Below are 24,838 nucleotides of genomic sequence, written 5' to 3' on the forward strand. Positions count from 1 at the left end.
GCGAGAGGGAAAGAGGGATAGAGGATTGCTCCTTTTCTTTCATATGTCCAGCAGTAGTTTCAAGTCATGTCCATTGAAAAATGTCCTGAGTGTGTTGCTAAGACCCGTGTGCATCTAAGAGGTGAGTACACAAACCCTCTTGTACTGTTTAGCCTTTATTGTTATTGTTTTTGAGATGTTAACAGTTAGCGCCGAGTGCTAAGCTAATTCGCTAACGTGTATTTCATATGCAGAATGAGTACAACCATGATTACATACAGCGGTAACACTACAAACATGCAAAATAGTCTAGAAATCTGTAAAAACAGTATATCGGTTAAAAGAAGTCTTATTTCTAAAGAAAATTCATTCCTCTTGTGTAAATTTCATTGTATTGTTGAGAGAAATAAGTACTGCCTTTAATACGTTAATGTTTTTGCACTTTTTTGTAAAATAATAAATAAATAAAAAAGCAGCTTAAGGGCAGCTTTATGTTGTATAGGCATGTTTCCATCGTTCCTGTTGAATAATTAGGATAATTTAGATAAATAATGGACATACATTTGTTCGGCTACTTTATTAATTAGTAATGTACGATGCACCGATAATCGTGATAATTGTGATAACCGTGATCATCGTTCAGTAATCGAATCATAGCACCCTGAATCGTAATCGAATCGAATCGTGGGGTACCTAAGATGGCACACCCCTATCCTGTAGCAGCCTGCCGTCAAGCTGCTGCAGGGTCCTTTCGGGGTCCTACCGTCAGTCAGTGGCGGCCACAGTTGCCCACACAGATGCCTGATCAAAATCCTTTTTTATCGGCTTATTTCTTTGTTTGTTGATGGCCGATGTTGAAAAAAAAAGTCCATATTTCGACCCGATATATTGGTCAACCTCTATTCCAAACACTTGTAATATCAACATTTTATGTAATTGGAACCAGCTAAAGATGAACTATGATTGTCTCGCTACCAATTTAAACACTAAAACTACATACCGGTAAGTGGTTGATTGCGGCGGATTGCTCGAATGCGGATATTTCCTAGGTCTGCAACATACAGGGTCCCGTCCGGAGAAACGACCAAAGAGGAAGGGCAGTTAAGTCTTGCATCTTTAGCATAACCATCCCCTGTTTGGTAACAGTCACAATTGGCATCATTCTGCAGAACATAAATGGGAAGAAAGTGAGACTGTGAACTTTACTTTTGTATGATTAGACCTTACATGTACAGTACATGATTGGCACTTGCAAGTGGGCATGCAATCATTGTATTTTTTAAAAAGAAATGCGGTCTTACTCAAATACTCAAATGAACAAGAACATTGCAGTTATTTCCCTTCACGCTGTATAAACAATCACGTTTATATAAAGAAAGAGTCTTTTAGTACCTTGCAGTCACAATCAGATGGTGCGCCGGCAAGGTAAGTAATTTCTCCATCAGTTGACACCTAGGAACAAGCAGTTACATAGTGGGTGGCGCATGTGCGTGTGTGTGTGTATGGGCATGAATAATCTCTCAGTAACTTAGCACACCTGAAAATACCAAGACAATGAATGTGTCCAATTTCACCTTTTGCATTTCATGACAGACAAGCACACACATATATGACACCATACAAACACACACAAAAAGTGTGAATGATTACCTGTCGAATGCGATGAATTTTTTTCTCGTCTGTCTCTGTGATGTAGAGAATGCCATTGTAGGACAAGGTAATGGCTGTTGCTCCCTCTAGCATGGTCTGAACTGCTCTCTTTCCCATCGTGTATTCAATACCAGGTACTTGGCAGTGCATGGGACGCCCTGCCACTATACGAACCTAAGCACACACACACACACAGTGTTCCTCAAATGAATAATGTTTGTTTAATATTTAGCTGAATAGTGAAAAGAGAAGACACGACACAATATATCACAAAATATTACGACTGCACATGAAAACAGTACCTCTCTATTTTCAGTGATCTGCAGCACAATATTGTTGTCCAAAACATAGATGGAGTTGTCCATGGGACTAATCGCTAGATCAGTGGGCCATTCCAAACGAACCTAGATGTAGATGTATCAAGGTGGAAAGTTTAATGTCAGACAAACTATAATGTTTTTGAGACATGTTCTAGATGTATTTATAGAATTATTGTTCAGGCAGCACACTGGGGTAGTGTCACCAACTGTCAATTTCTGAAGCAAAAACAAGGAGTTTGCAAGTTCTCACTGTGCCTGCGTGAGTTTTCTCCCAGGTGCTCTATATACTGTATCTCCCACGGAGCGTAAAAAAGAATGTGACTAATGTGAGCAGTTTTACATGTATCAGCTCTATGATTTGAGTCAGAGATCCACTGGGCATAGTCTACAGCTGTTCCTAGTAAGAGTGTAATGGTATATGTCTTATAACAGGGTTTGAAAACTCTTAACACCTAAAGCGCCCTTTCGACCTGGTTTCCACGGAGCCGCATACACTTTTTGCCATCTCAAATTAAGATGTTAGCCCAGGGGTCGGGAAGTAGACACCCTCACTTTTGATACACCTTTATTCACAGAACACTAACGGATGTCATTATTTCAACTATGTAAAGTTACGGTGTCACTCGGAAGCAGTGTTGTTTTACGATGACAATAACGAAAATATTTTGTCAACGAACACATTTTTCATGACAATGACGTCAAGATGACGTGCTGAAAACGTGTCTTGGCAGACTAAAACATAACGAGATAGAAGCCAGTTGTCGTCTGACGACACAAGAACGAGATCAAAATTCAGTGTCATAAATTTACAACGTCTGATATTTTCTTATTGTATGTGTAGTTAGAACGCATTTAGCAGTGTTTGGTCGTGTCACTCATGTGACGTGCTGCACCCCCACCCATCCTTGCCCCACACACAGGCATAGGCTTGTGCCCATTCCAGGCTCCTTTTGTGAAACGTGTCAGGTGCTGCTTGATAAGATTTGTTTTCTTTTCTTGGCTACGCCATGTTGCTTTAGCCTTAAACGGTCTGTGCTGAGTGATCATCACACTCTAAACTACCTTGTAATATTAGCATAGCGTTCGCGTTAGAATTAGCATTTAGCGCAGTGACTCGGTGTCTTCTTAAACTCTTGAAATACATTTTACATAAAGTTCGTGGCGTCCAGGTGAGTTTAATTAATTGCAAATAATGTTGTGCTGTTTTCTGTGTTGTGGTGTATTATCATTATGACGATGGTGATGTCCTTGTAGACTATAGTTATGTGCTCATCTGTCATGTTCATTCGAACTTTTTGGAGATCTTTAATTTATTCATGGAGTAAACTTTTGAAGTTTATAGACGAAAACATTTTGAGAATGTTCAACTAAAACTAGACAAAATTTGTCCGAGTTTTCGTTGACTAAAACTAGACGAAGACAAACACGTTTTGAAATGACTAAAATATGACTAATAAGTATTTCCGTCCAAAAGACTAAGACAAACATTAAAATGGTTGCCGAAAACAGCACTGCTCGGAATTCAGCACCATGACTTTACATAGTTGGTGAATAAATCATCTGCGTGTGTGTTCTATTTACAGAGAAAATGAGCCTGATTTGCTCTGCTCACTACAGTGAATCTAAATGTTTTAATCAATTTATTTTATAACTGATGCACAATATGTTTTAATCAATATATTTTAAATCCGAGCCACATCAGAGGGATAAAAGAGCCGTATGCGGCTCTGGAGCCGCGGGTTGCTGACGCTTGTCCTATACCGTTACGGTACAGGCATCAGGGTTTGGTGCAGTTTGAGTTAAAAAATATATATATATATATCATGTTGGAGTTAGTCCTCCTCAAATCCAGGGGGTGCTAGAGGTAATGTGCCTACACCAGCAACCGACAGCTGGAAAAAAGAAGACAAACCAAAACGGACGAAGAAGGTCAGCATTGATCACTACTAGGAAAATTATGGTGAATGTGCAGAGTGGGAACAATCAAATGTAGTGTCACTAACAAAAGTTTTGAAGTGTATTTAATTTATATTTTCAAATAAGGAAATGTACATTAATATTTTGCCATAGCCCGAGGCTGGAGTCATTGAAACACTGAGTGAGTAGATATTTTTGCACAAGTTTAAGAATGCTTTTTCAGTTTTGGAACGATTTGCGCTTTTTATTTTATTTTAGCCATTATAAAAATATGGAACCTGGAAGCCTTGTCATCACAGTAGTGCGTAGGCCTACTCTCACCTCCCCCTTACTGACAGATCCCAAACTAGGAGCAATCAGCCCCACCGTATGTACCAGTGGCACCTGTATGGTGTTAGTGAATGTGAATGAATGTCAGGAATTAGCCCAAGCATCTCTTCTTCAAACCTGAGTCCATAACATTTACAGTCCAAGGTAGAAATTACACTTTCGGGTTTTGGGATAACAAAGAACTACAATTGGTAGTTACAACACTTTGTCACCTGTCTTATGTGCATGCTGTTATCACAGGTCAGAGGGCGGGCAGAGGTTAAGTCATTGCTTCCCAGGACTGTGGAAATGATACCATTGCGGTCCACTTTTCTGATCATCGTCCCATCCACAAAGTAGATCAAACCATTTTTGTCAACTGCAATCCCTGCATAGAGTAGGAAAAACAAACACATCAGCAAAGCACAGAAAACTAAATCTAATTTTGTGGTCCTCATCTAAAAAAATGTTCCTATATGTAAACCACTTAAGCTGTTACAACGGGCGTCGCTAGACTTATTCCACTAGGGCACCTGCCTCAGTATTGTGCTGCAGTGCTCCAACATACATTTTGCCAATAAAAAACAAAACAAAACAAAACTGTTTTGAAGTCTGCATAGCATGTTCTACAGAAGACGCCCTATTTAATATATATCATAATACACTATTCATTTCCTGTAAACAATCAACACACAGCTTCTTAATGTGGTAATTTATGCACGTAACTTTGGCTGTGATGCAGTGCTGGCCAAAAGTATTGGCACCCCTGCGATTCTGTCACATAACTCAATTTCTCCCAGGAAATGATTGCAATTACAAATGCTTTGGTAGTAATATCTTCATTTATTTTGCTTGCAATGAAAAAACACAAAACAGAATTATATATTTTTTAAAATTATTATCATTTTACACAAAACTTCAAAAATGGGCCAGACAAAAGTATTGGCACCCTTTGCCTAATACTTGGTAGCACAACCTTTAGATAAAATAACTGCGAACAACCACTTGTTTCAATGAGTTTCTTATAATGCTCTGCTGGAATTTTAGACAATTCTTCTTTGGCCAACTGCTCCAGGTCTCTGACATTTGAAGGGTGCCTTCTACAAACTGTCATTTTCAGATCTCTCCACAGGTGTTCTATGGGATTCAGGTTTGGAATCAATGCTGGCCACTTTAGAAGTCTCCAGTGCTTTCTCTTGAACCAATTTCTAGTGCTTTTTGAAGTGCGTTTGGGGTCATTGTTCTGCTGGAAGACCCATAACCTCTAAGGGAGACCCAGCTTTCTCACACTGGGCCCTACATTATGCTGCACATTTTTTGGTAGCCTTCAGACTTCACAATGCCATCCACATGGTCAAGCAGTCCAGTGCTATTGGGAGCAAAGTAACCCCAAAACATCAGGGAACCTCCGCCATGTTTAACTGTAGGGACCGTGTTCTTTTCTTTGAATACCTCGTTTTTTTTTCCTGTAAACTCTATATTGATGCCTTTTTCCAAAAAGCTCTACTTTTGTCTCATACGACCAGAGAACATTTTTCCAAAACAGTTTTTGGCTTTCTCAGGTAAGTTTTGGCAAACTCCAGCATGGCTTTTCTATGTCTCTGGGTCATAAGTGGGGTCTTCCTGGGTATCCTACCATAAAGTCCCTTTTCATTCAGATGCCGACGGATAGTACGGGTTGACACTGTCATACCCTCGGACTATAGGACAGCTTGAACTTGTTTGGATGTTAGTCGAGGGTATTTATCCACCATCCACACAATCTTTCGTTGAAAAACCTCGTCAATTTTTCTTTTCCATCCACATCTAGGGAGGTTAGCAACAGTGCCATGGGCATTACACTTATTGATGACACTGCGCACGGTAGACTAAGGAACATTGAGGTCTTTAGAGATGGACTTGTAGCCTTGAGATTGCCCATGCTTCCTCACAATTTTGCTTCTCAAATCCTCAGACAGTTCTTTGGTCTTCTTTCTTTTCTCCATGCTCAATGTGATACGCACAAGGACACAGGACAGAGGTTGAGTCAACTTTAATCCATTTTAACTGGCTGCAAGTGTGATTTAGTTATTGCCACCACCTGTTATGTGCCACAGGTAAGTAACAGGTGCTGTTAATTACACAAATTAGAGAAGCATCACACGATTTTTCAAAGGGTGCCAACACTTTTGTCTGGCCGATTTTTGGAGTTTTGTGTGAAATGACCATGATTTAAAATTTTTTCATTCTCTTTTGTGTTTTTTCTTTGCAAGCAAAATAAATGAAGATATTACTACCAAAGCATTTGTAATTGCAATCATTTTCTGGGAGAAATTGAGCATTATCTGACAAAATTGCAGGAGTGCCAATACTTTTGGTCAGCACTGTAGGCATATGAGTTGACACTTCCACGATGCACCTTTGGGAAATCTGCATTCATTTTTATCGGGAAAGTTGGAAAATCGTTTTGGTGTGTTGTAAAGTCGTAATGTGGGATTAAAACATGATTGCTACAAAGGACAGTAGCCTATTTTAATACTCCAATGATACATAGGAAGTTGAGTCACTGTTTGGCGCTTTTTATAGACACCATGTACTAATAGAGAACCATTTTCTTCGATTTCTATAACAACACGTGAATCCAGCATCAGTATTACAGTGTGTGTGCCAATCATACAGACGACACTGCAAATTATATCTTTCCACCTGCTTTACAGGTTAGTGCCAGGTAAACTGCCCACCCTTGTTGTTCGTTTTTACCCCTGTGTTGATGTTTGTTTGGTCACTTAGTCCCAGGAAATGTGAAATGAAATGGAATGGATCAACATTACTCTTGACGTATCAAGCAGTTAACTGCGCAAAACTACCCTGGTCGCAAATTGAAGCAGCAGATTAGCTGCTGTCTTCTAGCTAACTGACTATGAATACAATGACAATAAAATGTGATTTGAGTGAAAGGCTTTCACTCAAGAGCTTTGTTTAATATTGTGTTCATATGATATGTGGCATTTGAACTGTATCAATACTGATGCTATTTATTGCTATTTTTTATACGACCAAAATGAAAAGAATCAATCTGTATGAATCTCTGAGATATAACTCTAACAATTTTATATGTATGGTCATCATAATTTTCCAGCTGTTTTACAAGCATGTTGTTACTGCAGTCCGTGTAATCTGTGAAAAGATGTCTTGTTTCTTATTTTATTTGACTCAAACAGCATTACTCTTGCAAATGGATATAAGAACGTTATTAGCTCACAGCAAGGACGAATGCGAGAGGTAAGCCAGGTAACCCACCTAGACAACATTAACCACTTTTAGGTCACAGACTCCCAGATGAGAAACTCTGATTAAATGCATAAGAGTTACAGTGATATATACCCATTTCTGTCCAGACAAAGTAGAGCAACAGAAAGTAGGAAGAGGTGAAGGAAGATTGAAGTTAGTGAGCATGAGACGAGGTGAATTGACTATCAACAAGGGATGTCCCAATTTTGATTTGAATACTGATAGCTGAAGCCCCTCCCCCCCGACACACACACAAAAAGTCACTTTTTAACAGAAACATGTACAGTGCCTTGCAAAAGTATTCGGCCCCCTTGAATCTTGCAACATTTCGCCACATTTCAGGCTTCAAACATAAAGATATGAAATTTAATTTTTTTGTCAAGAATCAACAACAAGTGGGACATAATCGTGAAGTGGAACAACATTTATTGGATAATTTAAACTTTTTTAACAAATAAAAAACTAAAAAGTGGGGCGTGCAATATTATTCGGCCCCTTTACTTTCAGTGCAGCAAACTCACTCCACAAGTTCAGTAAGGATCTCTGAATGATCCAATGTTGTCCTAAATGACCGATGATGATAAATAGAATCCAAATGTGTGTAATCAAGTCTCCGTATAAATGCACCTGCTCTGTGATAGTCTCAGGGTTCTGTTTAAAGTGCAGAGAGCATTATGAAAACCAAGGAACACACCAGGCAGGGCCGAGATACTGTTGTGGAGAAGTTTAAAGCCGGATTTGGATACAAAAAGATTTCCCAAGCTTTAAACATCTCAAGGAGCACTGTGCAAGCCATCATATTGAAATGGAAGGAGCATCAGACCACTGCAAATCTACCAAGACCCGGCCGTCCTTCCAAACTTTCTTCTCAAACAAGGAGAAAACTGATCAGAGATGCAGCCAAGAGGCCCATGATCACTCTGGATGAACTGCAGAGATCTACAGCTGAGGTGGGAGAGTCTGTCCATAGGACAGGGGTCAGCAACCTTTTGGTGTGTAGTGCCACTTTCAAATTTTCTTGTCAATCAGTGTGCCACACCGAGATTAATGACGCACATCCAATTTTTTATATCCAACAGAGCTGTAATTTTACCACAAAGAAAACAACATGAACATATATTGAAATCGTATAACTACCATTCTTTTTCAATTAACTAAAAAATAAATGCATATTATAGAAAATGTCAAAACTTGAAAATAAGTGCAACAGTTCACTAGCTAGTTGTTCACTATCAACTTAAACAGTAAATTATATGCAGCATTTTAGATATTGTTTTATATTACAAAGTTAAAAGATGCCTACTTTAATGTGAGCCCTGGCCTTGTTTTCCTTGGCTCAGCTTTGATTTCAGGGTTGTACTTTGTGACTTTTAGTTGCTTATCCTTTTTTTTTTTGAGTGTCTCTTTGTTAGTCAAGCCATCAACCAAAACCTCTGAGCTTGACAAGATCGCCTCTTTGATATATTCGCCATCAGTTTTTCTTTTTTTCATCAGGTTTTCCTTGCTTTGCAATGCAGTGAGCAAAGTGATAGCTTGCTTCGGTGGCGGTGTTTTTAGCAGTGACAAAGGCTTTCAGGGTGTGTTTGTTTACTGTACCTGGACAATGCACGTTTTAATGTCGCTGCCTTGTCAGACTCATCCTTTAATGAATTTTCATGTTTTGTCTCATAATGACGTTTGACACTTGTTCTCCCCGGGGAGAGGCACGGGCCAGGGTGGAGCCGCCGCGGCCCCCGGGAGGCTGGCTCTTGCGGTGCGCACGAAAGGCTCGGGCGCGGGCCCGGGTGGAGCCGCGAGGAGCGAGCCTTTCCCCGGGGAGAGAGAGGCTTGCTCTCGTGGTGCCCAAGGAAGGCGCGGGCTAGAAGACTGATCTAGCCCCATACCAGCCCGGGTGGAGCCGCAGGTGCAGATCTTGGTGGGGGAATAACACTCTTAAATACAGTCTTGATGAGATTGAATTGGCTGCAGTTACGACGTTGGGAACGCTGACTCTGGAATAAAACACGATATGACCAACATTGTGACAGCCGATGCCTACCAAAAATGACGTGATCTCAGAGGTTATAAACTCGCGCCAGCGGCCCTTCCCGCATAGAGAGCGCCAGTGGGCAATACGGGACAAGTCTGTGAAAGCGTCCAACCCGCTCCATTCGCGGGACATCTTTTTATACGTGAAAGCACTGACGTAAATCCCATGTCGCTTTACACTGGAATTCCCTTGGATGTGTGTGTGGCTTAAATAACAGGGTGCGCAACAGAAAATGTCTGAATTTCAGGTAAAAAGGCGCTTTTTTCTTGTTTTTTTGCCATGCGCTCGCGTGTCACTGGTTAACCCTTCGCGTGCCAGTGCTGACACGCGTGTCATAGGTTGCCGACCCCTGCCATAGGACAACAATCAGTCGTACACTGCACAAATCTGGCCTTTATGGAAGAATGGCAAGAAGAAAGCCATTTCTCAAAGATATCCATAAAAAGTCTCGTTTAAAGTTTGCCACAAGCCACCTGGGAGACACACCAAACATGTGGAAGAAGGTGCTCCGGTCAGATGAAACCAAAATTGAACTTTTTGGCCACAATGCAAAACGATATGTTTGGCGTAAAAGCAACACAGCTCTTCACCCTGAACACACCATCCCCACCGTCAAACATGGTGGTGGCAGCATCATGGTTTGGGCCTGCTTTTCTTCAGCAGGGACAGGGAAGATGGTTAAAATTGACGGGAAGATGGATGCAGCCAAATACAGGAACATTCTGGAAGAAAACCTGTTGGTATCTGCACAAGACCTGAGACTGGGACGGAGATTTATCTTCCAACAGGACAATGATCCAAAACATAAAGCCAAATCTACAATGGAATGGTTCAAAAAATTAACGTATCCAGGTGTTAGAATGGCCAGGTCAAAGTCCAGACCTGAATCCAATCGAGAATCTGTGGAAAGAGCTGAAGACAAAAACTCTCCATCCAACCTCACTGAGCTCGAGCTGTTTTGCAAGGAAGAATGGGCAAGAATGTCAGTCTCTCGATGTGCAAAACTGATAGAAACATACCCCAAGCGACTTGCAGCTGTAATTGGAGCAAAAGGTGGCGCTACAAAGTATTAACGCAAGGGGGCCGAATAATATTGCACGCCCCACTTTTCAGTTTTTCATTTGTTAAAAAAGTTTAAATTATCCAATAAATGTTGTTCCACTTCACGATTGTGTCCCACTTGTTGTTGATTCTTGAAAAAAAATTAAAATTTTATATCTTTATGTTTGAAGCCTGAAATGTGGCGAAAGGTTGCAAGGTTCAAGGGGGCCGAATACTTTTGCAAGGCACTGTATTTTGAGTTTGATTATACATTGTTTGAAGCGCTATTTCTGACATTTTATGATAGATAAGCGCTAAAAAAAGAATTTGCTCGCTTGCCAGTGCCCTGCTGTGCCCCAGTATTGTATTAGGTCTAGTGACACCCGTGTCTGGTACCGTTATTTCCGACGAGCTCCCCTGAATTTTTGGTCTCAGACATTAAATATGACCTTCCTGCTTCTCAAACAGCGTGAAGTCAATTCGCCTCCTTCGCCATAAAAATACAAAATGCATAGGCCTCCAGTCGTTGTGGTTTACTCCAGTATGTAATACTGTGAGTAATTGTGGTTTAAATAACGAAACATGCGCTTATCGAAGCATTGCATGGGTCCCCGAGGCGTCAAGTGATTTGTGTGTGAATGTGAGTGCTTAAAAAATATCTTTTCTTCTGTCTTATTGCATCCACTCTGTATGCTTGTGCGAAAGCTGTTAATTCGGCTTGCCAGTAGTGGTTCCACTTGTGACACTCCACATCAAACAATCAATACATGAGGTCTTTTACTTTGTCTATATAAAGACACTTGCCCACTGACAAACACACTGCCGATGTCCATGTGTGGTCTGAATGATATAAACACTTGAGTTTATACATGTATGAGTTTACAGCATGGACAGCGCCAGACATATTTCACTTGGGAACGTGCCCCAGTATAAGTTTCCCCGGTTAAAAAATATAAATAAGTACTTATTTTGGAGTTTTAAGTCTACATATCATGACCTAGAGAATGTGCATATTTAATATGATCATATTACTCTATCCACTCCATATACATAATCTGCACATGGCTCCTTAATATGTTGTGCACGTAATTTAGACTGTGGTAGGCATATGAGTTGATACTTGCGTGCAGCACCTTCAGGACATATGATGCGTTCAAGTGTGTCAGGAGATCTGAGAACCAAAGTTGGAAAAACGTTCTGATGTATTGTAAAGTGGTAACGTAGGATAAAAACATGGTTGCTACAAAGAGGTGTAGCCTATTTCAATGCTCCAACGATGCATCCCAAGTTGAGTGCCTGTTTGGCACTTTTAATAGACACTGTATAATAGAGAATGATGTTTTTCGATTTCTTCAACAACATGTGAATGGATCATTAAAGTGTGCGTGCTAACCATACAGTCCATAGTACCATAGTACTAGTAGAGAAGCATTTTTAAAATGATTTCGCCAACAACATGTGAATCTAGCATCCATATTACAGTGCGTGTGCCAAGCATACAGTCGACAGTGCAAATTACTTTTTCCCACTTTCTTTACAGGTTAGTGCCAGATAAACTGTACATCCTTGTTGTTCATCTTTACTTCTGTATTGATATTTGTTTGGTCGCGTAATTGTGAATTTAAATGGTTCAACTTTACTCTTTACCTATCAGGCAGTTAACTGCGGTAAACTACTCCGGTCGCATATTGAAGTTGCAGATTAGCTGCTGTCTTTTAGCTAACTGGCTATGAATACAATGACAATAAAATGGGATTTTAGTGAGAGGCTCCCTGAAGAGCTTTGTCGAATATTGTGTCAGTATGATATGTGGTATTTGTACTGTAACAATATTGATGCTATTTATTGCTATTTTACCAAAATGAATAGAACCAATCTGTATGAATTGATTGCCTACCTTTGGGATCGAACCCCTAACAATTTTGTATGTGTGCTCATCATAATTTCCAGCTGTTTTACAATCATTTTATTTGTTACTGCAGTCCCTGTAATCTGTAACAAGATGCATTATTATTATTTCTGTTGGACTCAAACAGGATTAGTCTTGCAAATGGATATTGGAAAGTTATTTGCTAGCTGCAAGGATAAATAAGAGAGGAGGAATGAGTGGTAAGCTAGGTAACCCACCTAAGTAACATAAACCAATTTTAGGTCACAATCTACAAGAAAAAATTATTATCTGATATGAATATGTATAGTTTAAAGTGCTATTTCTGATTTTTCATAAAAGAGTGCTAAAAATTTTTTTTTGCCCGATCACTCGCCAGTGCCCCGCTGTGCCCCAGTATATTATTAGGTCTAATGATGCCCCTGGTATACAGGGCCTTTAAAAACAGACAGACAGTACAAATACGCTGCGTTCACGCCGAAGGCATTAACTTGGCGGTTGGAATGTGACAAGTTGCATAGAAGTGGACCATTTCAAATCCGATCTGGGTCACTTTTGTATGTGGTTTAAACCCAATCTGGGCCACATTTTTCCAGAATGTGGCGGCGGTCTGGGCTGTCAAGTCTCCCGAATCGGAATTCAGCAGCAATTACATTAGCAAAGAGCGAGAGAGACAGGGCGCTACGGTAGCGGTGCAGCTGTGCATTAGCCGTACCGCCTAGTTTGACCACGGCTTTTGGGGTAGGAGCGGGTTTGACAACAGTCATAAAAAATAAAATGGGTTGAGGATAAGCCTTAGAGTGGGTAGGCAACAATCAAGACATTCATATTGTGGGCTCCAAGGAATTTCTCCACATATTATTCAATTCATTTCTTATTTTCTTTTTTTTTTTATACTAAGGCTAGGTTCCTACCGCAGGTACAAATCCGATTTTTTCGTGATTTTCCCACTCGAGTGAGGCATTAACTTGACGGTCTGAACGTGACAATTCCCAAAGAAGTGGACCATTTCAAATCTGATCTGAACCACTTCCGTTTGTGGTTTAAATTCGATCTGGGCCACATTTTTCCAGAATGTGGCAGCGGTCCGAACAAATCGGAGTTCATGCAGCAATTACGTCAGCAAAGAGTGAGAGGCATGGAGGACGGCAACGATGGAGCTGTACATTAGCGCCTAGCCTGAACTCGTCTTTTTGGAAAGAGACGGACTTGACAACAGTCATAAAAAAATAAAATGGGGGGTCAAGCCTGAAAATGCTCAATTTTCTTTCAGTGTGGTAAATGAGCGGTACTGTATTTCAATATTGCTTGCATGGCCAAGAGTCGGGGCAAACTGACTGTATGTGTGTGTGTGCAAGCACGGCACACACACATATGATGCATGCGTTCTATCTATCCGTATAAACTTTGAATATAAGTTTAAACAAGGATCATTTATGTCCGTTTTTTTGTGTCCTCTTTTTGGAAATCAAAATACGATCACCCTAGAATGATGCAGAGCCAGCATGTGTAGTCTTTTGTTTTGATGCTTCTGCGCATGCGGGTCAGTTTGCTCAGCGAGTTAGTGCGCCTGCGTAATACTTGAACGTGCTCAATGGACAGGGGCAGTCTAAGCGGGCACGTAAAAAAAACTAGACATAACAAAAAATCAGAATTGTACATTAAGACCTGCAGTATGAGTCTAGCTTAATAGAATGTGTGCTTACCTTTAGGTCCCAGTAACTGAGCTTCTGTAGCTTTTCTTCCATCTCCACACCGTGCTTCATCGAATGGTGGACATTGTTCACCAGTGCCAGCTACAACCTCCCCATTACCTTAACATGAACAAATTACAGGTAAATACTGTAATGACATTTTATTGTTCATTCATTTTTAACTCATCTTGTTCAGGATCACGGGGCACTTTAGCCTATCCCAGCTGACTTTGGGCAAAAGGCAGACCATACCCTAACCTAGTCACCAGTCAGTCGCATGGCATGGACAGCCATTCATAGTTTCACAATCACGTTCAGCCCTTCAGTGAGTGGGAACTGAAATTTTACATTTTGGAATAAATATATTAATGAAATGTGTGAATTTCTTATAAGCAAATCCTAAAGATTACTGATACAGAATTCTTGTTTTAAAAGTCAAATCTAATGCTTTTCAAGACATGTTTGAGACTAGAAAATATAATTTAAGACCTACAATGTCGCAACAATTTCTGATGAAGAAAAAAAAAGAAACTTATTTCACTGTAACTGGTGTTTTTCTCATCTCATTCGTAATTATCGCATTCGTAATTATCGATACATGGGTCAGGAAATCACAAGTTTTTTTTCCCATCCTTCTGCTGTGAGTTTATCACTAGTAGACGTCCAATCCGTTTGAAGCCACTTCAAACGGACTGGACGTCTATTGCTGTCAGTGGCAGTCAATGCCAGGTCATTTTGGAGCATTTGACGTCATTTTCCGTTGATTTTCGGTCAACTCCTTTTCCTGATGAGGCATTTACGGGTCACTTTCTGTTGATTTTGGGGTAGTTACAGGTCACTTCCTGTTGATTTTTGGTTACTGAACCGGAAGTAACTCGAAATGTCCCCAGATGAATAGGAGAACTCACCTGTAAATGCCCTAAAATAAACAGGATGTGACCTGTAAATGCATACAAAAGACATGCTCTGTAAATGGTCTGGTTTCAGTACCATTGATGCTGCTAAACATCCAGTCCAGTCCAACGTAAAACCTACCTCCATTAAATTTAAGACCTTGATTATCCGGATTTTAAATTTAAGAACTTTTACGACTTTATAAGGAACCCGTGGGACCCCTGTAATAGCATTTACAAAGGACCTGAGCAAAACAGCACTCGCCAGGAAGCAAATGCAATACGGACTTACTGATGAGGTCACGGGCACCACTGAGGTTCTTTGGTCGGTAGATACGGCGTGAGTTGGTGTCTGACACATAAAGCTGTCCTGTCACTGGATCAGTAGCCATATAGTACCGATGGGCAGGGTTGTTGCTGAAATGGAGGGAAGAGAGATTTAACATAAAGAGAAAGATTTGGTTTCGGAATGCTTTTCAATCGCTTCAGTGGAGTCATTCCCTTACATCCTTAATTGGAATTTTAAGGGAGAGGAAGTATATCTGGACAAAGAATGATGAGATATGAACTTAACATCAAAACTAAATACTTGCCCACTAAGTGTAATCCCTGCGACATGTTCAAAACTTCCAGTATGTTTGATATCCTTAACATGCTATTCTCAAATTGGTGGTTTTACTTCAGGAGTTAGTAGCTCAGTTTTGTCAACAGGCTGTTTTTCACAACTAGTCTGTCCAAACCGCATTGTTTCTTGAACACAGCACAATAGCTGTAAACTAGCTATGCTTTCATACAAACTAGAAAGGGCAATGAACAATACACTCACTGAATCTGACACAATTCCACCAAGACCTTTACGTCTCCGTTGCACACCCGATCCAAAGTATTGCTTAAAATATTAAGAGGAACTCCTCAGCAGCAACATTTAAGTGATAAGCTACTCAATTGAAATGCGCAGAGTGCCACACAATCGACCACTGTGCAATACAAATAAACCAGCAGTTTTATACTGTATAATAATGAATCATACCCCTCAAGGCATCCAAAACAAATGTTTCACTATATACCTAAATGATAAATAAATGAACATTTACAAATTATTGAACAAAGTAGCATGAATTCAAAACCATTATTAGGATTACCTTGATAGTAATCACCTTGATGGATTTCCAATTTATTAAAATACCGTATTGGCCCGAATAAAAGACGGCCCTGATTATAAGACGACTCCCTGTTTTTCAAGACTCAAGTTTTAAAAAAAGACTTTTTGAACACCAAATTCATTTTAATACAGAAAATAATTACAGTAAATCTGAAACAAATGATTATAACAATATATTTGAGAGAAAAAACATGTTATTTTGCCTCATTCAAATCTTAATATTTGAACATTTAAATATGTAAACTAAAGTGCAATCACATTCGTAAATGAATGGCTTCTGGTTTTTGAAATGTAAATAAACCAATCTATTGTGATAAAACAACAAAATTGCAATAACTGCATTAACCATCAAAGTGAAGTCTAATTGTAACTAGTCTTGAAACAAATCTGAATAAGGAAAAACATTGCAATAAAATAATGCAAACTGGCTCAACTTGAGAGTAGCTGAGATATGTCATGACAGAACATCGTTTCAATGATATCTGGCGTAATCTAGCGTCATTAATGGGTATAATGTATGGACCGCGAATATAAGACGACTAGATCCGCAGCTATTGAATATTTTAGTAATCGACTGAAAATTCTATCGATTAATTGAGTAATCGGATAAAACATTTTTTTAGGTTCAAAAGCAATTATAAATATACATGAGAAAAAAATACATTTAATCCAATATTGAACCATTTTCTGTCAATCAATGTCTTTATTTTCGATGTACATTGGTGAAAACAGCCAACAATTGCATCTCAGATGTGACTAGAAAAAAAAATTTGCTGCTTTCACTCAAAAAACTTCTAGATCTTATATAAAAAAAAAAAAAACATATTTCTTACCGAAAAATGTAATTACGTTTGATAACACACGTCACTTGAAAGCTACCTGTTTTTTCCACGTGTTTCAATTCAATTTCCATTTGTGTCAAGCTATTTTTAAGTTCTAGTTAAGTTTTAAGTTAGTCTAAACTGTAAGTACTGATAGGATTTTGAGTTTTTGCAGTGTTCAAAATAAATGTGTGATACCTGCTGTATTGGAACACATTAGGGACCAGTGCTACTTGGTGTTTTATTCAGCAATGACTACTGAGCTAAAACTGACAGTTAGCTTTATTATGTTTTAATCTTACACCCTCATCACTCTACAGCGCTGTGATTTTACAGATTAAATAAAGCCTGTATGTAAGACACATTAGCCACGCACCAACAGTGGTCATAATCAATAGAAACCTAGCCCTCCGAAGGGCTAACGTTACGTGAGCGAGTGACAGTAACGTTTATTTATTAGCGACGAGAAGTCTAATGCTTAAAGATGGCGGCTTTTTACTTATGCTGCCCAGACGCGGCCGAGTGTGTCATTTCGCAACTAGTCCTAAATGCATGCGATATCCATGAGACGCATTAAAAACTAACCTGCTACCACATTACCATCATGCGGGTGTAGTTTTTAGCAACGTCGCCGTAGTTTCTAGCGGCTGTCGGCTGCAGTAAGTTTTTTTTTCTTTATTGCTTCTTCCTCTACGCACGTGACGTCATCGCGTTGTCCCGCATTAAAAGTAGTCCGGGCAAAGCGTGATGCTTAGAGCTGGCAAAATGAAACGATTCCTCGAGGTGAATAAAATTACTCGGATCAGTTTTTAAACTCGGGTATTCGTTTCAGCTCTAAAGACGCCCCCACTTTTTCAGTCTTATTTCAATGCAAAAAACTGTCTTATATTCGGGCCAATACGGTACTTTAAAAGATTTTACACATCAACAAAGGTGAAAGTGGCTAGAATTTCTAGCTGGAACTCACTAACAAAGATCGCTACGGAGCCAGATATTTATATATTTTTTTAACGGGGTGTGTGTGTTGGGGGGGGGGGGGGGGTCAAACCTCCTGAAACCACAAAAATTCAAAGAAAACTACTTTTGGCAGTTATACGTATAGCACAAAATATAACACAACAGGTTTTACACATGCATTAGGCCTCTGCATTACACTTACTGTCACTAGGCACACATGAGAAACTGATTTTCATTTGAAGTGGTATTTTTTCAATGAGGTGCAATATATATATATATATATATATATATATATATATATATACACATGTATATTGGCACCCCTGGATTTTTTCCAGAAAATACAGCATTTCTCACAGAAATTAATCCAATTACAAATGTTTTCAGTATGAATGTGTTTATTTCTTGGATGTTGATTGGAAAAACACAAAAAAATCTTAAAAGAATTCTACACAGAATGCAAAAAATGGGCTGGACAAAATTGTTGGCACCCTCAACTCAATAGACCCCAATCACGTGACGTCACAACTCCGCCGCCCTGACTGGTGCCGCCATGTTGTCCGTCAGCTCATCGTGTTTACATATTACCGCTACGTACATTCCACCTATTACTGCGTGTTTTTCTGCTTGTCTAAGGAATCACTGCCGAGTAAACGAACCCAAAAACCTCCAACTCTTTCCTTTCTCTAAAACATCAATTTTTCGTTGCAATGCCCTTTTTTATCGCATTAATTCAACAATTGTTGCTTGTTCTTTTTGTTGTCCCACAAAACGTGCATTTGAACCAGTCAGAGCTAACTATCCATGCTGATCACATGATTGAACAGACAACTGGAGTCCAGGCAGGGTGGTTTCCATGAGCCCATCGACGCGAGTTGACGGTCTCGTCGGACTCAGATATACACGCTGGGAGAACTCCGTGGAAATACATAACAAATATCGGTGGAAGTAGATGACACTACACAAGCTTTTTGGCTTGTTGTTAACACTTGGGTATGTAAATCTGATGCTAGTAGTTTTCTTCTGCGAGATGCGTGTGTAGCAGCCTAGCAGTTTTTTAACATTTTTTAAAATTTTTTATAGAGACAGGCCAACAACATATAAATACTGTTGTTTTGTCTAAATTAATTGGTTTGAATGAAGCTGTTTTATGAATTTTGTGATATACAACAGAAAATAAAGACCATTATCTACACCCAGCACTATCTATAGCCAGCCCCCGCTGCTTCTTCATTCTGTGTCTCTCCTTAGCTCTCCTTGCTTCAGGCTACCGCTAAAGTGATGACTGTGCCATTCATCTGAGCTGACAACACAAAAATAGGCTCTTTATCTGCAACACTTGTCAAGACTAGAAATTGACAAAAAATAAGACTGAGGAAGACAAAGGAACACTCACTGCCCATAAAGCTGTAGTGTTATCATTGCATGTTTTAGATGATGTGATGTAAAGATTAGGATTATGATTATGTTTTAAGTTTTCAGTAAAGACATCATGAGTCATCGAACCATGGAGACAACTGGTTCGAGAAAATGTGCTCATCAAAGATCATGTGCACATGAAACCAGCGGCTGGCTAGGTGAGCTTTTAGTTGAACCACGTTATGTGTGATGCATTGAATGTAGCACCATGTTTTGCTATTTAGAGCGAATTAAAAAAAAAAAAAAAAAAAGGAATCACCAAAATACTTTCTTGACAGTAAGATTATTCAAACGGATTATGTGTGTTAAACCAGTGAGTAATTAAATGATGGGAGCTATAAAACAAGGAATCGCAAGATGAGGAATGAATGCATGCACAGAAAGACCGGAGGGGGGATTAAAGGAGTCACTTTGTTAGAGGAAAAAAAGTGATTAATCACTCTTACCTATGCCTGAAATCTTTGTTTCTTAATAAAGCGCAAGCAAAGAAAGAAAAGAGAGGAAACAGGAGTTAATCGACAGTTGGTCATCACTTGGTTTCACAAACTCAATTATTTATTTTCCTATTTACTTTTCAGGAATGTCTATCACTCCATTGATGTACAAACACTGCAAGTACCAGTTTAAAGCAGAAACAACAGAAGAGTGCGCCATTCTACAGAGTAAACAATAGATTCATTCATTCATTCATTTTCCAAGCCATTTATCCACACTAGGGTCACGGGGGTGCTGGAGCAAATCCATACTAACAAACTACAAACTATAACTACTACAAACTATAGGCCGAAGGAGGGTACACCCTGAATCGGTTGCCAGCTAGTCGCAGCCGATTTGACAATTTCAACATAAAAACACATTAACTCATGCACAGTTAATTTAAAAAGTCTACACATCATTTTTTTTTTCTGATGATAGACCATAATAAATCATTTAAATTTTTTGCAACTATTAATGGTTGTGAAATTAAACGGAAAATTAAGTGTTGGAAACAGGTATGCCACAGTGGAGGTTGAATTACTGTAAATGCATTGCTTTGCTAAATGAGTAGTTGGTAGTGAGTTTGGGCAAACTACAGTGGCATTAAAAAGTATCTGAACATTTTGGTATTTCTCACATTTTTGCATAAAATCACCATCAAATGTGATCTGATCTTTGTCAAAACCACACAGATGAAAAAAACTGCTTTAACTAAAACCACCCAAACATTTTTAGGTTTTCATATTTTAATGAGGATAGTATGTAAACAATGACAGAAGGGGGAAAATAAGTAAGTGAACCATCACATTTAATATTTTGTGGCCATCTTTGGCAGCAATAACTTCAACCAGACGCTTTCTGTAGCTGCATATCAATCTAGCAAATCAATCAGGACTATATCTTGGCCCATTCTTCTCTACAAAACTGCTGTAGTTCAATCAGATTCCTGGGATGTCTTGTATGAATCGCTGTCTTTAGGTCATGCCACAGCATCTGAATAGGGTTCAAGTCTGGACTTTGACTTGGCCACTCCACAATGCGTATTTTGTTCTTCTGAAACCATTCTGAAGTTGATTTACTTCTGTGTTTTGGATCATTGTCTTGTTGCAGCATCCGTCCTCATTTTAGCTTCAACTGTCTGACAGACGGCCTCAGCTTGACCTGCAAAACATCCTGATAAACTTTTGAATTCATTCTTCCATTAATGATTGCAAGTTGTCCTGGCCCTGAGGTAGCAAAACAGCCCCAAATCATGATGCTCCCTCCACCATGCTTCACGGTGGGGATGTGGTGTTGATGTTGGTGAGCTGCTCCATTTTTACTCCACACATGACGTTGTGTGTTACTCCCAAACAATTCAAGTTTGGTTTCATCAGTTCACAAAATATTTTGCCAAAACTTCTGTGGAGTTGTCATGTGCCTTTTTGCGAACATCAAACGAGCACCAATGTTTTTTTTTAAACAGCAGTGGTTTCCTCTGTGAAGTCCTTCCATGATCCCCATTCTTGGCCATAGTTTTATAAATGGTTGATGTGTGCACAGAGATATTGGACTATGCCAGTGATTTCTTTAAGTCTTTAGCAGACACTCTAGGGTTGTTTTTAACCTCTCTGAGTATTCTGCACTGAACTCTTGGTTTCATCTTTGATGGACGGCCACTCCTTGGGAGAGAAGCAACAGTGCCAAACTCTCCATTTGTAGATAGCGTCTCTGACTGTCGATTGATGAACATCCAGACTTTTAGAGATGGTTTTGTATCCTTTCCCAGCTTTATACAAATCAACATTCCTTGATCGCAGGTCTTCAGACAGCTCTTTTGACCAAGCCATGATGCACATCAGACAATGCTTCCCCTCAAGACATTTCTTACCAGGTGTGTGTTTTATAGTGGGCAGAGCAGCTATAAACCACTCATCAGTGATTAGGCACACACCTGAATTAAAATGTTTGGTAAAAAATGGTTCCAATTCCTCTTTAAGTCTCCTTCGGCAGAGGGTTCACATATATATATATATATATTTTTACCCCTTCTGTCATTGTTTGTATGCTATCCTCATTAAAATATGAACATTAATGTTTGGGTAGTTTTAGTTAAAGCAGCCACTGTCTTTTCATCTGTGTGATTTTGACAAATATCAGACCAAATTTTGATGGTGATTTTATGCAGAAATGTGAGAAATTCGAAAAGGTTTAGATATTTTTTATAACACTGTATAACATTATATCACTATATGTGATGGTGTCATGTTACAAGATTATTTTTCAGGGCATGCCACACTCCAAATGCCAGCTGAACCAATCAGATCTTTTATTTAACCGTGTCATCTGGTATGAAAACACGTTTACGAGACGACAATAAATTCTCCCACATTGCTGTGAAAACACCAAATGTTGAGCCAACTTTGAGAGCAGTCAGCCTACTTGGCATCACCACCGGCTGATTGTGCCTGCGCGTCTTCAACACAATTTGATGTGACCATATGCAAGTATTCAACACTTTTTTTTATGTTTATCTTGATATTAGTGACAAAAAATGCAACAGTTGCAGGGCCCAGGAATGTTGGAGGGATGCAACCACAGGACTGACAATGACTTAAACAGGAGTGTGCAAACATTTTATATTCATTATATTATACTCCTGGATTAGATTTGAGGTGGAACCTCTACTTATGAACGTCTTTACATACAGAATTTTCAGGTTATGACAAGCCTCAACTGGAAAATATTGCCTCTTGTTACTAAAGAAATTTCAGGATCCAAAAGGCTAAAATACAGTATGGGCTGCTTGTTGCAGCTCCCAGAGTTTACTGAATGTAACATAATTATAGCTGCTCTGACACTGGCTATTACCTAGCATCCAATTGGCTAAGAGGGACCGCTACTGTATGTGTGTATCCCAGCGTCCTCTTCATTCGCTGCTCATGTTCCAATGGCTTTACATAAGAGTATTAACTTTTATTCTTTACTCTTTGTCTTTTACACTGTCATTTCATGTTTATTGTGCAATAATCTGATTATAACATGTATTTGGGTAACACTTTACAATAAGGGTCCCTTAATTAACATTAGTTAATGCATTGTTACACAATGAATAATATTTAAGTAACATTATAACAATTCATATAAGCCATTATCTAACATTAAATAATATATTAATTAACATTAGTTAATGCATAACCAGACAATACCTAATGCAGTGGTTCTTAACCTTGCTAAAGGTACCGAACCCCAAAAGTTTCACATGTAGATTCACCGAACCCTTCGGAATTAGATAATAAAGGATTTTTTTTTTTCAAAAAACAAACCCAATATATCTGAGGTAACAAGCTAATAATTTAGCAAATTGCTGATCACAATTCTTCTCATTTTGACAACATGTTTTATAAACAGGTGAAAATTTGAGACCATGCTGGCCATTGGTCTGCTGTATTCCCTCAACTAAGTGCGAGTCAACCTTCCACTGAGCAAATCAGTTCCTCCTCCCATTACATCGAAGACTAGCAGTTAAAATAAATGGATTAAGCCTGTAAATTGGGAGCAAGCCAATCCAAAACCTGTTATAAAAAGCAACTTTGCCTAGATTTAATCAGAGTATGAAAATAGGGCTCTGCAGTTATTTACCTTTGCCGAACCCTTTGGACTTACCCAACCCTTGGGGTTCGATCGAATACTCACCCAACCCTTGGGGTTCGATCGAACCCAGGTTAAGAACCACTAAACTAATGGTTATTTACCAAAGTGCATTTTTTTGCATAGAACTGTTGAAAATGTTACCTCGAATGATGTTTTGTTTTCAATAAAATATGCACAAGTCTCTGGTTGGGATTGCTTCAACTTCATTCATTTGAACAATGATGATTCAGTTTATTTGCTTCCCAAGGGTTACATGTGGTTCATTTTACAATTAGGTTCCAAAAAGCATTCAGTAATGGTTAATTATAGTTAAGTGGAGGCACTTAAGCATTTGTAATTTCTTAGTCAAGGGGCACATGTGCTATACTTACTTACAACAAGGGTCCAAACAGTATTCATCAGTAGTAAATTATGGTGAAATAATACTTGAGGCGCCTGCATGCATATTTTAAGATTAATATTAGGGAACTAACATTAAATAACACTGTACTTAAAGTTAGGTTTGCAGCATCCAATGACTCACAGAGCAATGTTTCCCAATTTGGCAGTATATATTCATTAACTTGGACCAGTATGCATTAAGACCTGTGTATCAATGCACTGATGTACTGTAATTTTCAGAGTATATACACCGCTACTTTTTTCCTTCATTTTGAATCTTGTGGCTTTTAGTGCAGTGCGGCTTATTTGTTGATTTATTTTGGTTAATAGGTAACACATGCCTCTGAGCATGCATTGTAGCGCTACAGATGTAAATAACAATCAAAATTCATGTTCTGTGCAACCTATTTATTTAGTTACTGTTCCACTTGTTTAATTAATTGCTAGTTATGGTATTTGGTAACACTTTATTTGACAGCGGCGTCATAAGACTGTCATAAGACCGTCATAATTATGACATGACACTATCATAGGCGTTACTCAATGCTTATGACAGATGTCATTAAGTGTCATCCGGTAAATTATGTCACTAACTCCATTTTTGTCCAGCTCGGATCTTTTACATCCATTCAAAAGTGAGATAATTTGCCGGATATCACTAAATGACATCTCTATAAGCATTCATTAATGCTCATGACAGTGTCATGTCATAATTATATTTTTCTAACGACAGTCTTATGGCGCCACTGTCAAATAAAGGTTATAAAATACCATAACTAGCAGTGAATGAAATGTGAATGAATGTTATGTATTGCATTATAAAAAATAAATAAATAAATGAATGGTACTTCACCATTAGTTTAGTTACCGACCGTTTATGCCGTTAACTAACGATAATTAATATATTAACTAATGTTAGATAATACAGTAATGCATATTACTTTACCTTGTTACTTAAACATTATTTATTGTCTTAAAATGCATTACCCAATGTTGAT

The 24,838-nt window shown here is 38.9% G+C and overlaps 1 protein-coding gene across 10 annotated transcripts in view; it reads right to left on the minus strand.

The window, feature by feature from the left end:
- tenm3 (teneurin transmembrane protein 3) overlaps window positions 1-24,838 on the minus strand; it is a 451,194-nt gene that overhangs the window by 58,484 nt on the left and 367,872 nt on the right. For 7 of the 10 annotated variants that reach the window (XM_057842847.1, XM_057842852.1, XM_057842851.1 and 4 more), the window contains 8 exons: window positions 19,796-19,816; window positions 15,283-15,407; window positions 14,110-14,217; window positions 4,409-4,563; window positions 1,932-2,033; window positions 1,630-1,803; window positions 1,372-1,431; window positions 980-1,142 (listed from right to left, as the gene is read on the minus strand). In XM_057842847.1, the coding sequence (XP_057698830.1) occupies window positions 980-1,142; window positions 1,372-1,431; window positions 1,630-1,803; window positions 1,932-2,033; window positions 4,409-4,563; window positions 14,110-14,217; window positions 15,283-15,407; window positions 19,796-19,816 (908 nt within the window). The remainder of the gene's footprint in view (window positions 1-979; window positions 1,143-1,371; window positions 1,432-1,629; window positions 1,804-1,931; window positions 2,034-4,408; window positions 4,564-14,109; window positions 14,218-15,282; window positions 15,408-19,795; window positions 19,817-24,838) is intronic. The other 3 variants (XM_057842853.1, XM_057842850.1, XM_057842848.1) reach the window with 1 other exon arrangement.

The sequence above is a fragment of the Corythoichthys intestinalis genome, chromosome 8 (genome assembly GCF_030265065.1).
Source record: "Corythoichthys intestinalis isolate RoL2023-P3 chromosome 8, ASM3026506v1, whole genome shotgun sequence".
NCBI lineage: Eukaryota > Metazoa > Chordata > Actinopteri > Syngnathiformes > Syngnathidae > Corythoichthys > Corythoichthys intestinalis.